The sequence below is a fragment of the Atractosteus spatula genome, chromosome 7 (assembly GCF_055471065.1).
Source record: "Atractosteus spatula isolate fAtrSpa1 chromosome 7, fAtrSpa1.hap1, whole genome shotgun sequence".
Classification (NCBI taxonomy): domain Eukaryota; kingdom Metazoa; phylum Chordata; class Actinopteri; order Semionotiformes; family Lepisosteidae; genus Atractosteus; species Atractosteus spatula.
The window spans coordinates 13,001,058-13,026,379 of record NC_142712.1 but is presented as its reverse complement, the minus strand read 5'-3'; the positions used below and the strand labels follow the sequence as shown (position 1 = coordinate 13,026,379).

Genomic DNA, 25,322 nt, shown 5'->3' with positions numbered 1-25,322 from the left:
TACGACGCCTGCTCCTTTTCCTCAAAAACAAAAAAAATTTTTGATTTTCTTAGAACCTTCTGAATTTATTGAAGCTGAAATTTGATTATCAAAATTGGAAAATGTTTCTAGATTTTTGGCAAAAGCTGGTGATTTGCTCTTTGGGGTGCAAGTTTTGAGACTGTATTCCATATTGAAGGGAGAAGCTCCACATGACTATAGGTAATTCACAGGGTTATAACTTCTTAAGATAGCCTGGTCTAATTTTTAGATGGCTTTTTTGAGCAGTTTTTATCCTCTGTCTTTCAGATATGACTATACATTTGAGATTTACACAGAGTTAGAACGGCTTTACCTGTTTGGAACGGATAACTCGGAGCACATGAGAGAATGGGTGAAGTCTATTGCCAAGGTATTTTCTTTTTTTAATGTAATGTGATGTGGCTACAGAGTGATTATCCAATGTAAGAATGTGGCTGCCGGCCTTGGTCTCTTTGGGGCTTTGCACTCAATCAGCTGTTTTGCAGGTGTTAAGTGCTTTCAGCCTCTTCATTAGGCCCAGAACTTAGCATCGCTTCTTAGCTATACTCTATAATATTAGTATGTTTTGTATCTGTTCTATCTCTTGTGCATCTGTATGTTCCCACTGTGTTTATGTTTGAAATTTGTGATGCTGAAATTCAGATGTTCTTCAAAAGCAGGAGTGACATTCATGAGGAAAGGATCAGTGTAAAGGGATTCCCAGTTTCTGCCCTCTTTTTTGACATAGTTCATAATTAAAACAGCAGAACAGGAGAGACCTGTCAAATTATATTTACAAGATTACAATCCCTGCCCTTTCCCCTTCAAGCAGCCACTGGAAATCAGATTGGCCCATTTCACAAGACTGCAAAACCTGTTCTTTGTACGGGGTTTATTTTTATCTCTTGTACTTCCTCTTAACATTAAAGTGACCTTAAATGTGTTCCATGGGCCTTGCACTGAACGGGGTGTCAAGCTAGTTTCCAGTCTGTTACTCTTATTTGAACTGTATTCATCTTCAGAAGAAAATAATTCAAAATTGGATTACTTATTTTCACAAAGTTTTTCATTCTTTCTGTGTTTTAATGTATGCTTTTTGTGTTCACTACATTATTGTCCTGAGAACCAAAGGAGAACATGTTGTTTTTGTTTGCAATGTTGCATTTTCTAAATGCCCGTGGAACCAAAATGGTGATTTGGAAATGAGGAGGTATGAAGAATTGCCAGTAAAAGATAATAGGTTTAGCGTGGAACAAAACATAGTAAATGGTATAGAAGACTAGAAATTGTAGAGTACAAGAGAGTGAGGAAATGAAATAAAAGGCAGAGAGAAATAATTTAAATTAGGTTGAGTGGTTTAAAGTGCCATTTTTGGAGTATCCTATGGAATATGGGATTCAGTGTTCAAGGAACTATGATCTGGCCTACTGATTTGCTACCAATGGCATGATTTGTTTAATTTTAATTTTATTTTGAGAAGTATCAGTTTTCTGACCATTTGCTCTTACTTTCCTTCCATATTTGTGCTAAGATAATTCTGATGGCACTGTCTCGTCTCTTTCTCTCTGTAGTCTTTTATCCCATCCAGTGCGGAGGACTTGCTGAACTGGGATTTTGAAAGGATTGGAAAACTGCAGTATAAGGACGGACTGAACCTCCAGAGTGCCAAGACAGGCTGGTTTGCTCTGGTAGGTTCCACACTGTACGCCTGCTTTGAAGACAGTGAAGGGGAGGAGGCTATTCACCTGAAGAAACTACAGGAGCTGTGTGAGTACTGCCTACTAGTTTTTGTGTTGAAGTTTGGAATACCTTTATTCACTTAATCACTTAAATCACTTAAAGCTGATTTTTCCATGAGACAGCAGTGTTAATGTTTCTCCTGATCTCTACTAAGGTTTTCCAAAATGTGTCATAATGGTACTATAGCTCAATGAATAGAGTAGTTGGCAATAGAAAGGAGAAAGGCAAACCACAAATAAAGCACTTCTCAGATAGGCCAGTTTGAAGAATTGAGCTTCCCTCACAATTTTTTTTTTATTTTGTACATTTTGGGGAAAAAATATTGAACTTTGTGTTGTACAGGGAACATGCTAGAGAATTTCTTAACCTGTCGATGAGCACTAAATTCAAAAAGTCTGATTACAGTATTACTGCCACTGAAGACTACTAAAGCGAGTGAGGAACGTAAGAACGGTTAAAAATAAGAGGATGCCTTGTGGCATTTCTCCATGGATCTCATCCAGCCTTTTTTTGAAAGTATCCATTTTGGTTTCAGTAGCACGGCTGGATAGCTGTTCCACATTTCCACTACCCTCTAGGTAAAGAAGTGCCTCCATTTCTCAGTTTTAAGTGCACTTCCACTTAAATATAAATGAGTTTCCTTTCTGATTCCAGAGATTCCTTTTGTGTTCTCTGGTTTGTGTTTCACTGTTCATTTTGAAAAGGTCTGCTGGGTTTACTTACTCAAGGGTATGGCAGTGAGAATTGTGAGTACTTGTATCAAGGCTTTGTAAGAATGTACTCCCAAGAATGTACTGTATCTGGTTCCTCTTGTCTGGCCTGATTCCACAACAGCAGTATCTTTTCTACAATGTGATGACCTGGGATGATATACCCTCCTGTAGGTGTCGTTGTCTAACTTAGATATTACGTTACTCGCTGAGTGTAAAATAATTAGTATGTCTGTAATTCTTTCTTCAGCAATTCAACAGGAAAATGAAGTACTTGTGTTGGTGGAGCGAAGAAGGTGGGTTTTTTCGGCATTGATAAATTCCTATAGCAGATTTGCAAACGTCCCAGTAGAAATCTTCTTTGTTATGATCATTTAGATGAAATGATTAATGGACCGAATTGTACACTGCTTTAAAGAGAATCAGATGTGTTGTCTGTTTTTTTGTTTCTACCAGAGCTCTGTTAATTAATTGTTGTGATTGTTTAATGAGTTGCCATTATTCTGATGGGACTTCAAACTGTCTACTGTCTCTTAAGTTAAGTCGGTCTTTATAGCGATCAGCTGCAAAGTAGCTTTTAAAATGCATGTTCCCTTGGAGATACAATTGAGAGGATAATGTCTGAACCTCTTGGCTTGCTCAGAAGACCCCTTCTGAATTTGAGGACTGTAGCCGGACTACTTATTCGGACCCCTTCCTCAAATTGCTGGCCAAGCCTTGTTTAGCCAGAGAGGAAGACGCTTCTAAGATGCTTGCCGAGTGCTAATGCAATGATTTTCCTCTCGGCAGGACTCTGTACATCCAAGGGGATCGGAAGCTAGATTTTCTGGGCTGGTCAACAGCCATCCAGCGGGCAGCAGGGAGCTCAGGAGACACACTGAGCCAGCAGCAGCTCACAGAGTCAGACATACCGGTGATTGTGGACAGGTGTATCGACTACATCACGCAGTGCGGTGAGCAGGAGGTTCTACTGGCGGTTTTGAGAGACCTCTCTCTCCTTACCTGTTGTGCCTACAGCATGTTAATAATACATATTGCCCTTGCCTTCTCACAGAATCTCGGCATGGTACATTTCTATAACATACTGATTCAGTGTGATTATCTAATCTGTTAATAATGTGTTCATTATCTAATGATCCTTTCTTTAACTTGAGAAGTTCTGTAACATTCTTTCCTCTGCCATCTAACTTTCTTCTCGGCTTATTGTTACTGATTAATATTACTGTTTTCCAGTAGAGCAAGCACACTGGAAACCGCTGTCATGCTCCATTCGTACCAACTTGAATGATCTAGTCTTTCATGTAGGGCATATTTCAGAGTTCTCGGGGGTATGTATGAAGTAAAAGACTGATAATGATGACAAGGTTACAAACAAGAGGAGACCATTTAACCCATTTGCACATTTGGTAGTTACTAGCTAATCCAAGGATCTCATTCATCTGTTTCTTGAAAAAAGCCAGGTTGTCAGCTGTAGCGTTATAATGTTCTATGCTTTTAAATTAACAGTGACTCACCTGCTTAGGTTTAGCATTCCTGAGAAAAGCTTAGGAAGTACTATTATTCATTACACACATAGTTTAAAGATATGTTAAGAGTCCTAAATTGATGTATTTAAAAATAAGTCAAGGAGTAAATTATAACAAAATATGACAATGTTTTTCAATGTAGCATTGCCAGTTGTAATGCAAAAGGAACGAACAGATAATCAGATTATAGAGAAAGATGGTGCAAAACACTGCATTGCCACATTCATTTTTTTTAATGTGGAATAAACTGGCTTCGTGTGATCACATGACTTGCTTGAAATTGAGGCTGGCGATGATTTCTGAAGGTTCTTGGCAGTCAGAGTTTAATCAGACAATTTCCCAGTAACGAGCCATCGCATCTTCCCCAAGGGATCGCGTGGTAATGTTGTGTTTTCACTTCAGCAACTGTGCTGACAAAGAAATGCTTCCTTGTTGGGAACTGATGTCTTTTAAAGGGTTTCTCAGTCCCAGAGTAGTTTGGCACTTCACCAGGAATCCAGCCTTCGAAAGAAAAGTATTTTCTTAGGAATGTAAATTTACTGATTTTAAAGACTGACCTTCCAAACACCTATCATATTATTTTGCAGTGAGTAGGCAGTTTGCCCACAGGGGAGCTAAGGCCTCATTGATTTGAAGTTTATTGAAGTTTCATATACATGTATACTTATATGTGTGGTTTCCATTTTCATTATCTCCAATCTGGAGGTGCAGCTATACCTAATGTACATTGTAGTTTATTTTCTTGTGCACTGGTGTGCTCGATGCATCCTCTTGAGAAGAAAATAATTAGAAAAATATTTTGATGAGAATGTAGTACTTTTTGTAAACTTTACTCTTATTACACTGGAATCGAACCTCGATGAAGCACAAAAATATTTCTGGGAATACCAGTATACAGTATGTAAGGAGAATACTGCCACTTAACACATTCTTACACAAGAAATGTTGGATAGGAGGAGGTGTACAGAAAACACTTTTGGTTGCTGTGTTGTCGTGCTCTTTGGCTTCCTTCACTACTTCCCATGCATAGCCTGCTTTATAAATCTTTTTTTCCGCCCCTCCAAATTATTTTTTTAATAGAATATGAAGCTACAATAATCAATGGGTGCGTGTCTGATCCCTCCTGTATGTGTATATGTGCTACCAGTATGTGCGTTGCAAAAGAAACTTGGAATGCCTTTCTGTCATTTGTATTTGCTTGGTAATAGACATGAATGTTCTCTGTACTTCTCCCGTATCGTGACCCACAGGGCTGACTTCAGAGGGGATCTATCGGAAGAGTGGGGTGAACTCCAAGATCGCCAGCCTGCTGGAGTCTTTCCGGAAGGACGCTCGCAGTGTGCGGCTGAAGGAAGGAGAGCACCAGGTGGATGATGTGTCTAACGTGCTCAAGAGGTTCTTCAGAGATGTGAAAGAGGGCATCTTCACCAGTGGGGCTGCTGTTGAGTGGCTCAACACCCCAGGTATGTAGAACACCAGAAGTAATTCAAGGGGAAGCTTGTGGCACTGGCTTCACTTCCACTGTACTGCTCTATCCTACAGTTAGTCACCAAAATGGGCTGCTCCACATGTGAGGGAGCCTTGAGAAATGACCAGTTTCTGAACTCTATTAGAGAAGTGATTGGCCTTTGAACAGTGTTTTTCTATACACTGCTATTTGTGTATCTTCCTTGTTGGGTGGGGGTGGGTTGTGATGTGTTCCTGGCGATTCCCCTTTTGCCTTTCCTGCTAATTTTGCGTGTCACAAAGCTGACCCGTTGGCAGTAAGAAAACATTTTGCAAATGAATTTCGTTTTTGAAGAGGGTGCTGAAGCGCAGTTACGCCACACTGAGATTTGTCCAGCTGTTCCATCCACACTCTTTGATTGAACTGTACTGGAAAGAGTACGTTTGCTGAGGTAGTCAGCATGGCTGATGAGTGTGAAGCAGCATTTTTTAGATTGCTTTCATTCAAGATCACAAAAGATGTTTGCTTCTTGAACGTGCTTCTCTTTCAGTTTCTCGAGCTTCTTTCTTTCTTAAATTGCTTTTAATAAATGTTAAAACCATTTTTGCTGGTGTGCATTGTTTCAAACACCCAGAATGTTATGTCTTCATATCGTGCTAGCTGTACGGCCTGCAGTTTGGCTTTTCCTTGTCTAAGCACCAGTAGTTCTCAGTGAGACTAAATAAAAATATCACCTATTGTCACCGGCAGCTGTAGCAGATGAGAACCAGAAGATCCTTTTATATCAGTCTTTGCTGAACAACCTGCCGCGAGTCAACAAGGCCACTTTGAAAGCTCTTGTCAACCACCTGTACTGGTATGTGTCCTCTAATTCACATCATACAGTATATGAATAAGCTCTGGCTGCATTCTGCAGGAGGGAAATGTGATTGTATTTGAAAGTGCAGGAGGACTGTGATTAACGTACATTGCTACTCGATCCATCACCAGGCTATTCAGGACTATAGAAAATGCGTAACTGTGCCTCAGCATTACAGACTCAGCTAAAGATGGGTGTTCTTACAGTCCTCTCATTACAAACTTGGCTTTGCCTTGAAAGTCCTGAAAAAGGGAAACTGTGGAAGTAGAATTAAGAATGTTTCTGAGCCTGAATGTGTTTCTCCTTCTTGTAGTGTCCAGCGTTTTGCAGACATGAATCAGATGAATTTGCACAACCTGGCCATTGTTTTCGGACCTACGCTCTTCCAGACTGATGGCAAGGACTACAATGCTGGCAGAGTCATTGAGGAACTTATTGGCCTCTATGTGGCCATTTTTAATGTGAGTCTGGATTGTAGGACTTTTTCTCTTAGATAAAAAGAATGACTGCAAATGCTTCATGTTTTCACAGTAAGAAATATTGAAATGGCTTTTCTTTCTTTTTAATTTGACAAGCCTGTTTAGTGCTGTATACCTAGTATTGTCTGTTGTACACCAGGGCTATAGAAAGCTGTGGCCCTCTTAATTCCTTTACTTTGGCTTGTCTTTAAGTTATTAGATTACTGGCAAAACTCAATTTTGCCACCCTCAAAGTAGCTGTAGGCATTCTGTGTTGAAAATAAAATAAACTTCCCGTTCACCTCAGTGCCATAAAAGAAAATATACTGTTTATCTCGCAGCATTGATCTCAGTAGGCTTGGAGGAACCGGTGGTTGGAAACCACAAAAAAAATCTTGTTGCTGCTTTTGCCGTGTAGTGGCGCCACCTGTAGTTTTCGCATTGATTTGCAGTCTAGTGGCTGGCTGGTGGTATAACAGTATGGCACACTGTTCCTACAGGTGAACGAACAGCAACTAAAGAAACAGCTGGATGAGATCACAGCCATCATTAAGCTACGGGAAATTAACTCCAGCAGCAAGGCCCAAGTAAGTGTGAAGAGTAGGATGGATTCAATACTTTGCTTGTCTCAAGCTTTGACGCAGGGATGCCCAATCTACAGCAGGTCTTCAAGGAGCCAGTCTGTCAGCAGATTTTCATTGGAATTCAGCTTATTATTGGCTTCATTGGACCAGTTCTACAGCTTCTCTCAACTTGTCATGTTCTGCTATTTTAATGAGACCTAGAAAACCTGCAGACACACTGGCTTTCCAGTGGACAGCCCTACTTTGTGATTTTTGCTGTGCGTTAGTTTTATCAGCAAAATCAGAAAGAAAGAGAAGTAATTATTCCCCTTTTTCTTGCGTGTTACAAAGTAAACAGGATTTTAGAAGGCAGTGCTGATCTAAGATGTGGATGTTGCTTTGTGTAATTTACAGGTACAGAAACTTATCAGTCTCTGTAACATTCTGTTGTCTGCAGGTTCTTTGCTGTTAAGATTGATTCTTTTTACACATATATATTGTATTTATTACATTACATAGACAAAAAATGTAATAGGGTGTTTTTTAAAATAAAATCAGGAAATAAATGGAAATATAGAAAAAGTATTTGACTTATTAAGTTTCATATCTGACTTAAAACTAATAGCTTTGGTTTCTCAGGAGGCTTGTGCTGTATCATTTTTTGACTCGGTTGTGAGGGTTGGGTTTGGAAAAAGTTTACTGTTGAACTTTGGAGATTGCATAGATTACCAACAAAAAGATCACTGGGCCGCGTACAGTGTATTGTAATGCATGTCTCTTTTCACAACTGCATCAATTTAAATATTGTTCTTTTTAGCATGCGGGGGATTTTATTTGCACAGTTTACCTGGAGGAAAAAAAGGAGACAGCTGAACAGCATGTAAAGGTGTGTGCGTTCACTTGGGTTCATTATTGTACAATATACTGGCTACAATATGAATAACGTTATTTGAACATCATAACCTTTGTTCTTAGATATACATAGCAAATTGTATGCCAACTAAAATAGCTGATAGTCATTAGCAACGATACTATCTGCTATACTGTACATTTTTAAACTCTGCCTACCTTCTAGAGTGACTATACCTTGAAGAAATGTTACTGAAATAGCCTTGCTGTTCTTTCAGCCTAGCTCTCATTTTTCAGTACCTTGATGAAGGTGGCGATAAACACTCCATGCTTGGCCTGTGGCTTATAAGCTTAATTTAGTCTGACAGGGCTGCTCTCCCCCACTTTCTTAGATCCCAGCTACCATGACAGCAGCAGAACTAGCCTTTGAGATTCTGGACCGGCGAAAAATTGCGGTCCGAGACAAGGATTACTGGTGCTGCTTCGAGGTGAACGAGAAGGAAGAGACAGGTGCGCCTGAGATACAGAGCTTTCCCTTCCTTTTGATGTATATAGCGAGCTGTGACGATTTATTTGCATTAATTAGGGATTTTGAGGGAGTTAACATGCACATTGAAATCAAGCCTTAATGGAAAACGATCTTGACATGAAACAAAAATAGAGTAACATTCTTTTGACTTGTTTTATTAAATCTCTCTCCTATATTCTTGTGGGGCAGCCTCACCTGTAGAATTGTTCTCTAAGCAGAGTGTTGTTCTAATTGCACGTTGTACACCCTGTTCCCCTCACAGAGCGACCATTACACTACCTGGAGAAGGTGCTGCCCATCCTTCACTCCATGGGGACAGAAAGCTGTTTGGTAGTGAAGAAGCACTTCTCTATGGAAGCCATGCTTATATATCTGGGTATGTGCAGTGGATTAGCTGGAGCTATGCCTATAAACAGGTATTAAGTACAATCTGGCACAAGAGATTAGTACACTTTTGCAAAAGGATCCATATTATCCATTTGAGCAAATTAATTTGCTCAAGTGCCTAATTAGACTGCCTCACATCAGGAGTGCTGTTCTGATTTTGTCAATGAGTAGAGAAGATTAATTTATTCAGTGGTGTTTTCTGTTTGAAGTGTTTATCCAAATGGGGTACTGGCTTGTTAGGGCGTTTTGTGGCCGTACAAAAGTCTCTTCCCCCTCCTCTATTTAACCCAGGGCTGAGATGAGATTCAACAAGACAGATAAACTAGAAGCCCAGGCATGAAACAAAACCTGCTTACGACAGATTTACTGTACTTTCCACTGTACATTGTGAGCTGAGCTAATGAGACCCAAAGGAGCAGAGACTTTGAATTCATAAACCATATGTTAGCTTTTTTTATTGTGGTTCTCTTTTCTTCTCATTAAACATTTGTTTTTTGCTTACTGTGTGGGGTGAAAAAGGGAAGTAACATGACCCCCTGACAAACACCTTTTTGACTTTGACCTTCGCTTTTCAGAGAGGGGATGTGAGATCTGATCTGGTTTTGTTTTAAGCGAGCACAAAGTGAGCACAGTGCTTTTAAAAGGGAAGTATGACACAATGTAAATGTGAGCCTGGTAAACAAAATATTTTTTTTATTAGAATATGGAATAAGAATGGATTAAAGCACAGTTCACCTGTTACAAAGAACCTGTTGCAAATGGCATTGTGACTCGGGTGATTCAATGTGAGTGTTTCTCTCATTTGGAAAGACAGGGAACTGAATAATTGGGAAGCTATTATTTTTGCTTTTTGCAAGGTTTGCACAGCCTCATGCAGTATGTGACTCTACCTTAAATAAAAATCCTTTACAGAAAAAAAAATATGGAAGCAGAATTAAAGATGCACATCATGTTTAAACCCACAATTTGATAAATAACCATAAATGCAGAGAAAATTAAGTCCATTAAAAATAATCTGTATACCACTGCTACTGTATATTCTTGTTAGAATGCATATATAAAATACTTTGATAAAAACGAAAAAAACATCCCCTTTCAAAACAACATAATTTGATTTGATCTTCCATTTTAAATAAGTGGAACAGGCATTGAATATATTTAATTGTGTCATATATGTCTCGGGTGGCAATAATAGAACAGTGAATGAAAATACAGAACAACTGGTCTTGTTTCTCAGACGTATACTTTAATCAGTATCCCAAGATATGTTTTTCTTGAATGAAACTTGACCATGCCCTTCTAAACCCTCCAGTAACGAGGTTATCCAAGTCTCTAGACCTTGATATTCCTCTTATGGATATTATATCATTATATATTATATTTCCTATGGAAATTCTGACATTCTTCTTTTCTGAAACAATTGCGTAGTGATGCAGTGCCTCACAGTTAGCCTTTTGGTATTTTGCAAAATGAGAGGCTGGTTGTGCAGCACCTGAATTGGGTAAACAGTGCAACCGTGAATGGGTATGCTGCTTTAAAATAAGTAAAAAGTGAGACAAAGGTTGACTTTCAACCCAAGCTGGTCAGATTAGTTTATAGAGGCTTAAGATGCAGCTTTGCACTTCTGAGAAACCCGGCTTGTTGGGTTTGTGAAATAGAATGGAAAATGTCAACCTGTTTAATTTTTTTCCAACAGCTAGTAAAGTGGACGACTCAAAGCATGGCATGATGAAGTTCCGTGAGGAGAGGAACCTCCTGGGCTTAGGTCTGAACACCGGCAGCTTCCATGACCGATACTTCATCTTATCCAGCACCACTCTGAGACTCTACAAAGAAGTGCGGGTAGGTAGTCTCCCCCCTGGTGGCAGGACATGTCAGTGCGAGTCCAATACCCACTTTTCAGTGTGTTGAGTAGGAGCTACTGTGGCTTCTGTTAAAGGTTGCTGGCTGATGGATGGTGGTAAATTTTGAGAAACACTACATGAAAAGTGACAGACAAAAGATGATATACACCCTATTTTCTGTATAGTACACAGGCTTCTGCTGTTCCTGCAGCCATCACATTTAAAGTGTACCTTAAAATAATGGCTGAGAATTCTTTCAGGGGATCAAAGAACAAATCATATTTTGTTGTGTAAAGGTTATATTTGTGTATCTGGCGGCCTTTATCTGTCAGGGATAAAGTAGATAGACATCCACTTTTGGTATATAAGTGTTTATTGAAAATGTGATATTTGAGAAGCGTGACTTTCTTCATCTTGGAGATGGCTTGGGTTTTCAATCACTGATATTTGAGCATACTGTGCAAATATTCATTGGTCAGATTTGCGTTTTGAAGCCCTCGTTGTGAAAGGTTTTTTTAAGCTATGCTTAAAAGCATGATTCTTGACTTTATCTTCAAAAATAAAAAGCACTATCCAAAGCAAATCAGAGACATGTGCCTTACATATTTCTCTGTGTCACACATAGAGTATTCAAAGGCTTCAGATTCCTGAGCTGCAGTGTGTAAGTACACATTTCCTCTGGGTGGTGGTGATGGTGCTTTTTGATTTTTTAATTTTTTTATTTGTTCTTCATCTGGAGAGTTCTCAGCATGGGGTAGGAAACAGAGTGGTGTGGGTCTCGTTCTCTCTGTTAGGGTGTTCGAACCAGGTAACTGTTCAAAACCAGTTTGCATTCTAAGGGTTTGCTCTAAAGAGGTATTATGAATTGAGACACCTCAAAATGTGTAGGCAATCCTTTTTTAATACCACCAAAAGCAACCATTACTAGACTGATGCAAAGAATAAATATTTTCCCTCCCTTTCCTAAACAAAAGGTGCAAGGTATGTTAGATTGGTGTGCACTGATTCCATGAGCTTTAGAGAAATCATTGATATTGGAGGCTTCTCAAAAGCTGGATGTTATTGGCTTTTGTCCTTAAGTTATTTACTGTCTTTTCTTTTACATGTTTTAGTTCCTTAACCCCAAAATATCACCCTTTTTTACAGGAATAATAAAAAAAAGATTTGATCATACTTTTTGATCAGACTGAGTTCCCTTCCTCTTTTCTGTTGCTCACGGTAATAAAGTGTCTGGTTTTCTGGCCTGGGTTTCAGGGCTTTGCAGTGCAAACAGCATCATAACAGATCTCTTCTCTCTACACAGAGCCATCGGCCAGAGAAAGAGTGGCCCGTCAAATCACTAAAGGTATACCAGGGAATTAAGAAGAAACTGCGACCTCCAACTTGGTGAGGATTATGCAACTTCAAGATTTTCCCGCATGTGTTGTCTTTGTTATATAAGGTAGTTCTCCTTCAGGCTGGTGTACTCTGAGATGAGGTAAGATCACTTTATTGGCCATATACAATTTCTTGTATTAGGAGTTTGTTTTTTCGCATACCCCAACTTGCTCTCCATGAGACACACAGACAGGGAGAGAGCCTGGGGTCAGAGTGCAGGGTCAGCCATTTATACAGCGCCCCTGTAGCAGTTGGGGTTAAGAGCCTTGCTCAGGGGCCCAACGGAGTAGGATTCCTCTACCGGCTGCAGGATACGAACCAGCAACCTTCCAGCCATAGGCGCAGATCCTAAGCCACAGAGGCACCGCACCACCTGGGTACTCTTAAACCCTGCAAATGTTTCTTAAAGGGAGGAATTATATGCCCTCTGTTCAAGTACTTTCTAATCACAGTCATGCTAATCTTTGCATACTGTACCAGTACAGAAAAAGACATTAAATGCTTTTTTTTTTTTAAATTGCTTGAACCAGGGTGATTTGCAGAGTGTTGCAAGCTTCTCTGATATGCTTTGACTAGTCTGTCACTAGGGGGCAAAATCATTCTGTGAATAGAAGGTATTTCTCTCATCACTGTAAGCAATTTCATTTTCACCTGTTTTCCTTGGGATCATCTGTAGTTTTCTGAATCCTGAATGTCTTTAGCTATAAACATTTGAAAGGCTTTATTCTTTACATTTTGCAATATATTTTACACTGAGCTTCATTCATTTTGCTCTACTGTAGCCAGACTGTATCATGTAATTCTGCTGCTCAGTTACTGAATCTTATAACATGTTTCCATATAAAGTATTATCTTCCTTATCTGCTCAATGGCTGTAATAGCAGTGTATGCCAGTTTTTTTACAAACTGATGCTGCCAAAAGCAAACAGGGGCCCTGCTTTATGCTGTAAATGTCTGGTGAGATGTGTACTTTTTGTTTGACTCATTTCTTTATCGGTGCCTTTAACAGCAAAGAGACAGAGGTGTAAAAATCTTATCTAAATTGGGCACCTTTTAGAGAACAATCTGTAAATTGTAACTGTTTTTACTTATTTTTTAGCTGGGGCTTGACAGTTGTATATCAAAATGAGAAACAAGAAAAGCAGCAGTGGTAAGTGCCTTAAAGGATGATGCAGTTTAAATGATTCATATTGTTTATTAAGGTTGAGGATGGAGTCCTTCTTATAAGTGCACATTTAACCAGTAGGTTAGACTTGTGCTTAATTCATGCCTTTATACAGTATAACAATGGAGGAAAGAAAGGTTAAGATGAGAAGGAGGCTTTTCTGTTTTTAGCATCTTAATGATCAAATGCTCCTATCTTGACAGGTATTCAGAGTGAGGATATTTAAGTTTAATATATTAGGAACAACATCACTAAATGGCAGTAATACTTGTATGTACACTAAAGCAACAGAAGAAAATAAACCCCACTTTAGGTCTAGTGTTTTAGTCCAGTCTGCTATGTCTGTAGCTTACTGTCATTGTACAGTTGGCTCTATGGATTGGCCAGGGTATCTTCACAGTGTGGTGTTCCTTGGGCTTTCACAAGATCTGGGCTTCCTTTGCTCTTATTGAAAGTTGGTACTTCCAGATTGTAGGAACACAATTAGACAGGTGACTGACAATGATTCAAATGAAAACCTAAGCTATAGTTCTATCAAATGTCACATCAATGTCATCTACCACGTCAGGCAACTGAAAAGCTTAAATGTTGTGTGGAAAAAAAAGCCACTAGTGTTTTGAAAAATATTGTTCAAGTCAATGGTCCCCTCCTTCCCCCATCCAGGTTTCTGGTCTGGAGGCTAAACAGAAATTCAAGTGATGGTAAACCGGATGGAATAGGTCACAATGACATTTAAAGTGATGGAGGAAAGGTTGTGCGTTTTGGAATGCAGACATGTAAATGAAAGGCCTGAGTGCTTCTGAGCTTCACCCAGCGGTGCGCTGTGAACCTCACAGGTGGCAGCAGTCCAGCCAGGAAGCAGTCCTGTCACAAGGCATAAAGCAGAGACGCTGAGCTTACAGGGACGGGTCAGCACTCCTTGACAAGAGTTTGTAGGACAGAACTTGAGAGACATGGCGCGAATACTATTCTACTCACTGCACTCCTGTCGGTTCCCATTTGGATGTTGCCGCTCTATGGTGTGAGAACTCGGGAGGTTCCCCTCACTTACTGTACATTCTACAGCCCCCTAGCAGTTCTTCTCACCGAACACTTCACTTCCTCTGAATAAACAGATCTGCTTTTTTATTCTCTTCTCCTTAAATGGCATCCCACTCTTACGGCTAAAAGATAAAGCTATACATGTAGATAACATTTAATCTGCATCCTCACAAGTCTGCAGGTTTAGACCTGAGCAAAATGTTGTGCCTCAAAGACTACAGCACACTGGACATAGTCTCATCTTATTGTTTAGGGAACTATGGGATTGATTAGAAAGACGGTAACAGAAAAAAGGGATTACTCCAGAGAATTGTGACCTCTGAAAGCCTCTTAATAGGTTCAGAATGACTCATCGATTCTGAGCAAGATATAGTAACACACGGTGCTGGTGCTCTCTCTATTTTCAAAATAAAAATGCTTTATCACAGTCCCACACGGTACGTAGATGGAAAAACAAGTTATCTGACAAATATGTTCCTCACTTTAGGCAGAGACTTCTGTAATGTGTTCAGAATAGTAAAACAACCATTTTAGGAATAGAAGATATTCCAAATAAGAGTTAGGAAATGGTTGTTGGGCACTGTAGATTGAAAAGAGGAAGAGGCTGCTGTGTATCCAGTGACAGCCATTCGATTGAGCCGTCGAATTGCTCTAATGGAAGGGAGAATAGATCTTTTGCTTGTACCGAAGACCTGTGTGTAACTCTTGACAGTAGAAGCATGGTTGTTACTGATGTGGAGCTGAATGTCCCATGGGTCATTTGGTTTTTGTTACACTTCATTGAAAGCTACCTTTTTTTCCACCTTGTCTCAATCTGTAAGAAAGAATGATGTTTTAAGTTGCCAAATGTTCATTGCCATACCTGCTTTTGCGATTTGCTTTAATTCTAGAGATGATTAGAATGTTGAGATTTGTTGCTAAAATTTGCAAAACTGTTACAAACATTCAAACTTTTGCCACTGTACATTATGTGTATGCAAATAACATTTTTGGGGGGTTGATGATGCAAAAATCTGTGCTTTTCATAAGAACGGATAGTTATGGCCAATTACAGCCTGAATAGGCAACCGAAATAATTTTTTTTCATACCTAGAAGGACACAAATCGAAATATAAAAATTGCATCACAAAGATGTCTTATGTTAAAGTAGCTCCGAGATGGCTTTCTTGATTTTAAAAGCACATTATGATAGATCGTGATAGATTAGATTTCAATATAATATAATCCTTCTGATATATCTTTACCTCAGTGCAAACTAAATAAGTCCCGTCACGTAGTATTTATAACGTAATAGGACACTTCTGCTGGCTAGACAGTTGGAATGTAATTGGTAATATTTTTCTCTCTGGAAGAAACATGGCTCTGCCATTTTTAGAAATAATGAGCAACAGATAAGATTGTGCATGATCATAGCGAATGTCCCCAGAGAAAAATCAATACTGTAACTGTATTAAACATATTTCTTAGTTGGAAACACATGTGATTGTCCAAGCTGTCTGCTTCAATGTTTCCTAATGCCAGCATTAAACACTACTGATGACATAATATGAACTAGATGTGCACTAACCATTGTTTTTTTATATATATAAAAAAAACATCCTTTTTGTTCTTCTCCATGGAAAAATAAATTACAATCTGGACTCTTAACCTGATCAAGTACATTTCAGGATATAAGAAACAAGATTGCAATTAAACCTGTTCAGTAGATTTTTATTGGAAATCTTTTTGAAATGAACACCTAGATTATTTTATTTGACCAATTTAAAGATTAATTATTTATACGTTTATATGTAATGTAGACATAATTGTAATATGGGTGTTTTTCTTCACATTCTTCTACATTCTAACTCTGGGGAACCCTTTAATCATATAGTAGAAATTTCAATATTTAATAGCTAACACAAGCATGGTAAAGGTGGATGGAGTAATATAGCCATCCCATCCAAGTTAGAGATTTTCTGTGTCATTTCCCAACAAGTTTTGTGAAACGTTTAAGGCTGCCATACCAATGTATACTCCTGACATTAAGTAATAATAATAATAATAATAATAATAATAATAATAATAATAATAAACTTTATTTTATATAGTGCCTTTTAAAGGTGGCTTCTCAAAGCGCTTTACAGGATGACAATAACAATAAATAAGTGAACATTTCATCTCTTCTTCACAGCTCATCTTTGTCCTTTTCTTGTGCAGGTATCTTTGCTGTGACACCCAAACCGAAATGAGAGAGTGGTTTGCCACCTTTATGAGCATACAGGTGTGAGACATTATATTTTGAATGCAATTTTACTTATATGAACCATGGATTTCAAAAAGAAATATAAAGAAGTATCCTCACATAAAGCTATTTGTTTCCATCTTGAAGTTAGTGGAAATCAGTAGAAAGGGACAATGTATTGTGGGTATTTAGGAAGCCAAACGTCGCAGCACTGGGGCCCTGGGTTCAAGTCCTGGGGTGCTATCCGAATGGAGTTTGTATGTTCTCCCCGTGTTTGCATGGGTTTCCTCTAGGGCTGGGCGATATGGCCAAAAACATTATCACGATAAAAATTTTCATATCAGTCAATATCGATAAATGTCAAATCATTATTTCTTTCAAGTTTAAAGGCAGATTTTTTCTCCTGAGTGAAAGTTGAAGAAACCAGACAGTTAATTGGTAAATTAAACAACTCATATTTTAAGAACACAACAAACACTTGCCGGACAGCAGAAACATTAAACAAATCTGAGGTAGAGAGTATTCAAGTATTTTTTATGTCAAAATATGCATGAGTAAAATTTACAAAATAAATATCTTAATAGAAAAATTAAATACTGCAGTGTGATAAAACACACATAGAAGATGGCTCAGACAGACTGCAAAGTTTAAAGTGCTCTGTTTTATGCCTGATCGTAAAAAGCCAAAATATCTCCAAATTACCGAAGTTGAATGACCTTTTCTGTCGATGACGTCATCGTCCTTCGAGCTGGTCGTTGGCAGCACTACATTTGCTTCAGTGTCGCTCAATTCTCCACTCTTAACTACAATCCTGTCAGCCACCACCGTGTGGGTAAACAACACCACGTTAGCTGCCCGGTCTGCAACACGCACGCGCGCTCGCGCAGTATTTTGTACGCATGTGCATATCATGCGCAAAGCATAAACATATATATCGAACATTTATCGAACTTTTGTTAAAATTATATTGAGGAAAATTATATCACGATAATTATCGTTATCGAATTATCGCCCAGCACTAGTTTCCTCTGGGCACTCCGTTTTCCTCCCACAGTCGAAAGACATACAGGTAGGTTTTTTGGATTTTGGGAAAATTGGCCCTGTTGTGAGTGTGTGCATGTTTGTCTGTGTGTACCCTGAAATGAACTGGCATCCCATCCAGTGTCCTTGTGTCCATTGCTTGTCGGGAGAGGCTCTGGCTCCCCCACGATGGTGTATTGGATAAAACGGTTAGAAAATGGATGGAAGGAATAAGGATCTTGAAATACAACAATTGAGTTATTTTTCCTGAATGGTGTCATGGGTAATATAGCAAAGCTTTTGGGATTTCCTGGAATATTAATGCTCTTTTACTGCCATTTCCTCAAGTGGTAGTGGGGACCTGTCATTGAACCTGTTTTGGGAAATTCAATTGGTGATAAAAGCTAGAGGTGAATCTTCTCTCATCATACTTGGAATTAAAGTGGAGCTCCAGTTGGTAATTCACCTTTAGTTTTTTTTCAGCTTCACCTGGAAGAGTAAAGCTGGCACAGAGTAATTATAAAGTGTTCCTGATCATCTTTCTCTGCCTACAGAATGATGGCAACATGTGGCCTTCAGAATCTGTCAAGATGCGAGCATCTCGTGTGCAGCTTGATACCAGGTTGGGTAATAGATCTTTAATCCCGCTGAGGGGCAGCGAAAACGAGATGAGAAACAGCGTGGCTGCTTTTACTGCTGATCCGCTTGCTGTGAGTCCAATCAAACGATCAACCTGTCGATCCGTCCATCAATTGGTCACTTGGTCTGTCTTGTGATGGGACAGTTGACTGATCAATTGAACAAGAAAGTAGGCCTCTCTCTTGAAAAATTGGAGAAGTGATTCTTGCTGTTCATTGGGCCTTTTAATTGTTGGTATACTTTTCCATTATGGCACACACTACCTTGCACTGGGCTATCCATATTCCTGGGGTCTGTCTCTCTTTGAGCCGTTGTTCTAAGCTGCATCTATATCTGATATATACTGTAAGGCTTTATTATTGGAGCATTGAAGAGTGTCATAAATATCAGTTATACATTCATGACTGCTTAATTATATGTAATGTATAAGCAGTATACAGTGTATAATATATACTGTATATATACAGGTAGTGGACAAGTAAAATGGAATCAAAGATGAAAAGTTACTTAATAAGGCATTGGATGACCATGTGCAGTCAGTAAGGCTTGCTGTATACATACTGTATAGATAGCATAGAGCCTGCCAGCATTTGGAATTCTGCAAGGTGGGTGCGGCACCATTCTTCCACTGGAAAGTCAGTCAACTCGCTGTCTCAGGCATAGTCCCAGAGTACCTCATTAATGCTTGACAGGTTGGTTTAGATCCAGTGAGGGAGAAGGCCATGACTTATGGATAACTTCAGTGTCGTGCTCATCAAACCACTGGGCAACTACTGTACATGTGCTCCGTGGATGGGTGCACTGTCATCCTGTAAGATACTTTTGCCAACAGGGTAGAAATGTTTCAAAACGATCACTCAGTACCATAAATAAATAACACAGACTTTGTCTTCTAAGGGAATACATATACTGGAACTATGCCAGGAAAATACATCCCTCACCATTACAGAACCACCAGACGTCTTCACTGTTGGCACCAAGCATTCAGGGCAGTAGAATTCTTTTGGTTGGAGACAACCATGAACATGTCCATTTGATGTGAACATGGTGAAGGATTAATCATCTGGCTATACCACTTTTCTCTACCTTCTGGTCGTCCATTGTCTGTTGCTATGCTCCACTGGACATACAGTGCATTGCCAGTGTAATCAGTGGTTTGTGCACAGCAACCTCTGACTATGGTATCCTATCTGAGGAGCTCTCAGTGGACCGTTTTTGATTAAATAATTTGTCTCAGATTTTGATTACTCTACAGTTCCTCGTCTGTTTTGCATTGCTCTTCAGATGAATGCAAGGATATCACAATCCTGAAGTATGCCCTTCCACCCACAGTTGACATTTGCAGATGATGATTTCCATCACCTTATTTACTATTAATTGTGAAACATCAGCGAGTTGAGCTGTCTTGAGGATTGAAGAGTTTGTGAATGTGCCCCAACAATCACACCTTTTCAAAGTCACTGAAGCCTGCTCTTGCACATACTGTATACCATCTATGATAATAGGCAACCTGGCCTGTCCGGCATTTTTGTACGTCCTTAAACATGTTGCCATATTATTTGCCTGATTGACACGTGAGCCACACGTGTGAGAGGCCCTTGCTTTCAATAAACACGATGTTCCACACCGAGGTTTTTCCATGTTTTTGTCCACTACCTGTATGAATGTACACACAATGCATTTATGAGTTCATGTGCCTTTGCTTGTATTCATGCATGTTTAAAATAGACAATGTAAACAAGATCTTTTGATGAGCAAAGCAAAATGTTAAAAGTTGAAAAATAAGTGACTCAGGAATGAATTGGTTTATTCAACATTTTGTGCAGAAAAAAGTATACAGTACTTAGAAACCATATTTTATTCCACTTCTTTCCGGAATCAAGAAAAAAAAATTAATAGTCAAAAACCTATATGTCTTCTCTAATGTTGCTCTTGTGATTGTAGACCTTAGGCATTTTTAAAGCATTACATGGAGGCTTGAACTGCTGCCTTACAGCTCTTGGGTTCTGGGTCCTGGGTCCTGGGTTTGATACTGGTTTGTGGCATCTTCTGTGTGGATTTTCCATTTGTTCCCTGTAGCTTTGTGGGTTTTCGCCAGGTGCTCTTGATTTCTCTCCCACTTCAAAGACGCGCTGTTTAGGATAATTGTCATCTCTGAATTGCCCCCTTTTTGCTTGTGTGAACCGTATGTGATGTTCTTTCTAAGATGTAACCTGTCCATTATGAAGATGTTAAATATAAAATTCTATTTTATATTCAATGAATTTAAAAAGATAGGTATTTACTCTGCTACATTTATTTTGTTCCTGTTGTAGACAGTGATAAAAACTGTTCAGATGATCTATTGTTAGAAATGTCTTTTTAAGTTTTATGTAATAAAGAATGTACCATATTGCAATGATAAGGACATAGATTAAACAAATTCTCTAAACAGAACAGAAATTGCATTCACACTAAACAGTAATCTCATACTACTGCTGGAATTAATTTACCTGTTGCTGTCTACTCTCATCATATTCCTGCATAGATTAAATCACAAAGGAGATTATTATTTTCTGAAAGTGTATGCTAGCTCTTAGTTGTATTAAACTACGGCTTCTAGTTTGTCAAGATAAGAAAAAAACATTAAAATCCTTTAAAGTCAATTTCAGAGTGTTTTAAAGTCTAAAAAGCACCCTGAAAATCGGCAGTTATGGAAATTCCGTTGCATGCTATGTAAATCAGAAGTATCCAATTTAATTAGTTTAAAGAAAAGGTTCTTCAAATATTGTGGCTGAAAGTGCATAAGTTATATTTAAACATTTTTATTTTGCTAAGGGTTTGTTTTTTAAAGGGATTTAGTTGTGAATTGTTGAAAATATTTATTCTAACGGTATGATCCTATTTTTATAGGTGCCTTTGAGAATGAGAGGGCATTTGAGAGTATATAGAGCGGGTCCATGTGAGATACTAGTCAATTACAGATTGAACCCTTGGCAATGCTGGTGGCCATTAGCAGATGTTATGCAAACCTAGATCTGTCTGGCTCAACAATACGTCAGACCCATTGGTGTCTTGGGTCCACAACCCTCCAGGAACAAGTTCATAGCCCCATCCACTGCTCGGTGCTGACCCCTAGTTTAAATCAGTGTCTAAAGGTAGTGTTTTGAACTGTTGAGATGAGTGCTTCATATTGTGCTGTGCACTCTTTAATTCTCATTTTGCCTTGCAGCTCTTCCGAAATGTATGAAAGCTCAGCTTAACATTCAGGTAAGGGATTCAAACGTGGAAATATTTTTTTGGCAGCAAAAGAGAATTTGCTGAACTGGACACAATGTACATAATGTATTCTATAGGTGTTTTTTAAATGGTTTGTTCAGTATCAAAACCAATTAGTAGAATTATAAATATGACATATTCTGTTTTATTATTATTGCTGTGTTAAAAAATAGTAGTTTTCCTAGCTTACTACAACTTTGTAATTAATACTGAGCATCATTTAAAAACACAAGAAACAAGTATACTGAAAAGAATAACTTTGGTTGTGTTTTTAATGACTCTTGCAATATAGTTTCTAAATTTGTTTTGATGGTGCAGTTGACTGTGTAGTGTTTCACCTTATGCTGTTTTTCCAAAAGGCATGTGTTGGCTTGTGTTTATTAAGTTTTGGCATTTGAAATAATACTGTTTAAATGCTCATTGAAGTAAGTTAACAGTAACACGTAAACCATATAAAAGAAAGTAATTTTCTCTGACATGTCCACTTTTTCATGTTTACCTGTACATGCTCTCTGATGTTAGTTGTAATAAATCTATATTTTGTAATGTTTCTGAGCACAGTAAGAAGCAGCCAGCACAGGACAAGCAGGAGGATGACTGTTTAAGAGGTCTTCTGGCAGAGATGGAAGATGGAATCTAAAACAGTTTTTGCACAAAGACTTTACTGTGTTCTCTGACCATACGGACTGTAAAAAAATCAAGGAGGCCTCAGAAGGGCTTATGTACTTCCATGCTCAAGTGAAAGGCCAGTTGGCAGTGATTTATTCAGACACAACACACTCTGCCTCTTTTCTTATCATCCCTTCTGGGTAAACATCCCACAGATTTTGAAAGTTGCACGTCTACACTTGGTGAAGCCGGGGACTAGGCATGCCTGAAGGCACATAACCACAGCCTCCTCTCCCAAGCCATTTCAGTGTTAAAAAGCTCTGGTAAAGACTGGTATGATAGGCACTGTGCCTTTCAAAGAGGGGCTAAGGTAAACAAAAAAGTGCAATCAAGTCTATCCCCACCCATTTTTCCATCGTGTATTGGAACCTCTGTGTTCAATAAATAACTGAATCCAGTGGAGACGTGATGGTTCTTCAGACGTCTTGAAAAAATGAAAACCTGTGACTGAATGCATCAAACGTTTGTTGTTCTTGTTCTTTTAATCATCATCATTGTACACTCTGGACAAAAAAAAACTGAGAATAATAACTTTGGCTTATGTGTGTTTATCCTCAAAAGACTATAAAAGAGAAAACATGCTTCTCCATTGGATCAACTCATTGACGTTCCAGATTGATAGGTGTCATTTGACTGAGGATATACTGTATGTCTGAGGTCTTTGGCAAAATGATTTATGATTACACATTTTAAATCTTTAATTTCATTTCATTAAAATAAACACTTCTGGTTTGCTCTGTAGAAGAGTGAACGCTATGCACCAGTGACTAATTTTTAAACGTCAAAAAATGATACATCAGTTTAACAAAAGGTAGCCTTCCAAGCTTTGCTTTCTTTAGCTTTGTTTCTGAAAGGTTAATAAGAAGGTATGTCTTGGCAACTTAATTGAATGTTCTTAAAATGTTTTTTTTATTTATTTGTATGGCAGCATTTTAGTCTCCACATTTCTTATGTAATTGTGGAGGCGAATGACAGATTATAACAGTAGAGAAATTCACTTTTTTAAAAAAGTCTTTGTATAAAATGATCTAGAGCAGACTTTTCTGTCAATCTCTCCCAAGTCCAAACACAAAGTTTAATAGACCTGCTAGAACCCAATTGTCAACCGTAAAAGTTGTTGTAATAAACTAACTTGGATTTGGTAGGGAGATAACAATTTTAGAAGATTGCAAGAACAATATTAGGGGAAGCTGAGGAAGAAATTCAGAGACAAATAGTATTGTTTCCAAAGTATACATAGTATAAAAGGTCAATATCTCCTGTGGGGGTAACACAAAGAAACTCTTACTTTTTATACAGTCATTTCATTTTTTTTGTAATTAAACTTAAATCATTAAGTGCCTTGACTCTGCAAATTAAGCAACTTGGATACTTTGCGTTTCAGAAAAGTACAGACTTTGATTTCTCTTTAGCTTAATTGGCTGAAAGATGGCATTGTATCTTGTAGTATAAAACAGAATAAGAGAACACAAAAAACCCCAGTGAATGTTCCCTGATTTGTATTAAAGAGTGAGCCTACATTTCATATCTTCATTCTAGAAATTGCTATAACCGCTCTTAGTAAATCACAGAGTGCTGGAATTCAGAAGGCTGTCGTGAGTTTGTTCTTCTCTCAGACATTTAGGAAATCTGAAGATTGAAAGAAAATCCACTGGTAGAATCCCACAGAATCCCATTGTCTTGTATTAATGGCTATGAAATGACATCAAAGATTTCAGAAACACTAGAAAAAAACATCACTCTGCACATGATAGACATCAGGAACCTCTGTTCTTCCCATAACAGAAAGCCACATACTGTACCTTGCAACACTACATCCTTTGCAGATGGTTGGGTAATATTCTCTCCTGCTTTTTCCCAGCTACTGTTGTAAAAGCCCTGAGATATCCATTGACACAAGACGAAGCCGTCTCTGTGTTTTGGCTTACTCTTGATTATACGCCTCTGAAAATTTGTGTGCTTTTTAATCCAAAATGGAGAAAGAGGTATGCCATCACAGGACACATAAAACCTTTCCTTCACGTAAGAAAGCAGTTGTTCTCAAATAGTAGAGAAGTTTTAGAGTTATAGAAGTTGTTCCATTAATTCTCAGCACGTCCTTCTATTGATGGGTTCCCTTGTATAGTAATTCTTACACATGTAAGGTTGTGCTGTCTGGAAAGTACAGTTCAGCACTTGTGGCAGTCTTCATTACACCTTGTGACTTTCTTCTTTCTCTGTTTGTACAGTATGTTGCAGTTAAAATTTATGTGCTTGGCTCTTCCTGTCATCTTGTGAATGTTTATGAAATTCATTCATTCAATGTTGATTTGTATAAAGTGTTTGCATATTAATTTTAGAGTGTACCTTTTTATCATGTGTAAAAAATGTAGCAATAACTGGGAAGCTACTGTAGAAATTGAAGGTGACCCAACTTAAAGTGCAAATGCATGGTTTCAATGGATCACCTTCTAATTACCCAATAAACCGTTACTGTAATCTGCTTAGTTTGTGGGATTTCTTGAACTATGATTGATATCTAGAATGTGAAGTGGTGTACATACAGTATGACAGGAGCTTCTGACATAGGTTTCTGATTGTTTAAAGATAAGACGGTTTCTATATTGTAAATATCTACTTACAAGTCAGCATTTTAGATCATTTAACTGTATTGGATGCACTCTTAATTTACCTTGATCCTTGTACTTATTTAGTTTTACTTTTCTAGATTTTAATTGCTTTTTCCTCTTTTTTAACAACACCAAAATAAACAAAACAAGCATAATATGTTAATTATTTTGATGTCATAGGGGCCTGCAAAACTATTTTAGAATTACAAGAGCAAAGAAGAGGATAGCATATACTGTACATTTACATGTCTACCTTGTTTTCCATCTTACTGTAAGTGTTTTGTGGAGGTTAAATAAGAAACCTTTGGTAACTGTCCTATAGAATGTTCTGATAGTTGTAATTAAATAATCAACAGGTTGCCTGTGTAATTCCTGACAGCCATGTTACTGCTGCAATGATCATTTGCT

The 25,322-nt window shown here is 38.3% G+C and overlaps 1 protein-coding gene across 5 annotated transcripts in view; it reads left to right on the top strand.

The window, feature by feature from the left end:
- The window catches only part of arap1 (ArfGAP with RhoGAP domain, ankyrin repeat and PH domain 1), an 80,963-nt gene extending 56,180 nt beyond the window's left edge, over positions 1 to 24,783 (top strand). For 2 of the 5 annotated variants that reach the window (XM_088920371.1, XM_088920370.1), the window contains 19 exons: positions 289 to 391; positions 1,572 to 1,767; positions 2,701 to 2,746; positions 3,240 to 3,403; positions 5,227 to 5,439; positions 6,174 to 6,279; positions 6,596 to 6,743; positions 7,241 to 7,327; positions 8,121 to 8,189; positions 8,545 to 8,662; positions 8,944 to 9,057; positions 10,765 to 10,910; positions 11,538 to 11,573; positions 12,216 to 12,298; positions 13,389 to 13,439; positions 16,695 to 16,758; positions 18,294 to 18,449; positions 21,590 to 21,627; positions 22,198 to 24,783. In XM_088920371.1, the coding sequence (XP_088776497.1) occupies positions 289 to 391; positions 1,572 to 1,767; positions 2,701 to 2,746; positions 3,240 to 3,403; positions 5,227 to 5,439; positions 6,174 to 6,279; positions 6,596 to 6,743; positions 7,241 to 7,327; positions 8,121 to 8,189; positions 8,545 to 8,662; positions 8,944 to 9,057; positions 10,765 to 10,910; positions 11,538 to 11,573; positions 12,216 to 12,298; positions 13,389 to 13,439; positions 16,695 to 16,758; positions 18,294 to 18,449; positions 21,590 to 21,607 (1,918 nt within the window). In that variant the 3' untranslated portion in view covers positions 21,608 to 21,627; positions 22,198 to 24,783. The remainder of the gene's footprint in view (positions 1 to 288; positions 392 to 1,571; positions 1,768 to 2,700; positions 2,747 to 3,239; positions 3,404 to 5,226; positions 5,440 to 6,173; positions 6,280 to 6,595; positions 6,744 to 7,240; positions 7,328 to 8,120; positions 8,190 to 8,544; positions 8,663 to 8,943; positions 9,058 to 10,764; positions 10,911 to 11,537; positions 11,574 to 12,215; positions 12,299 to 13,388; positions 13,440 to 16,694; positions 16,759 to 18,293; positions 18,450 to 21,589; positions 21,628 to 22,197) is intronic. The other 3 variants (XM_088920373.1, XM_088920372.1, XM_088920374.1) reach the window with 2 other exon arrangements.
- Positions 24,784 to 25,322: the final 539 nt, after the last annotated feature.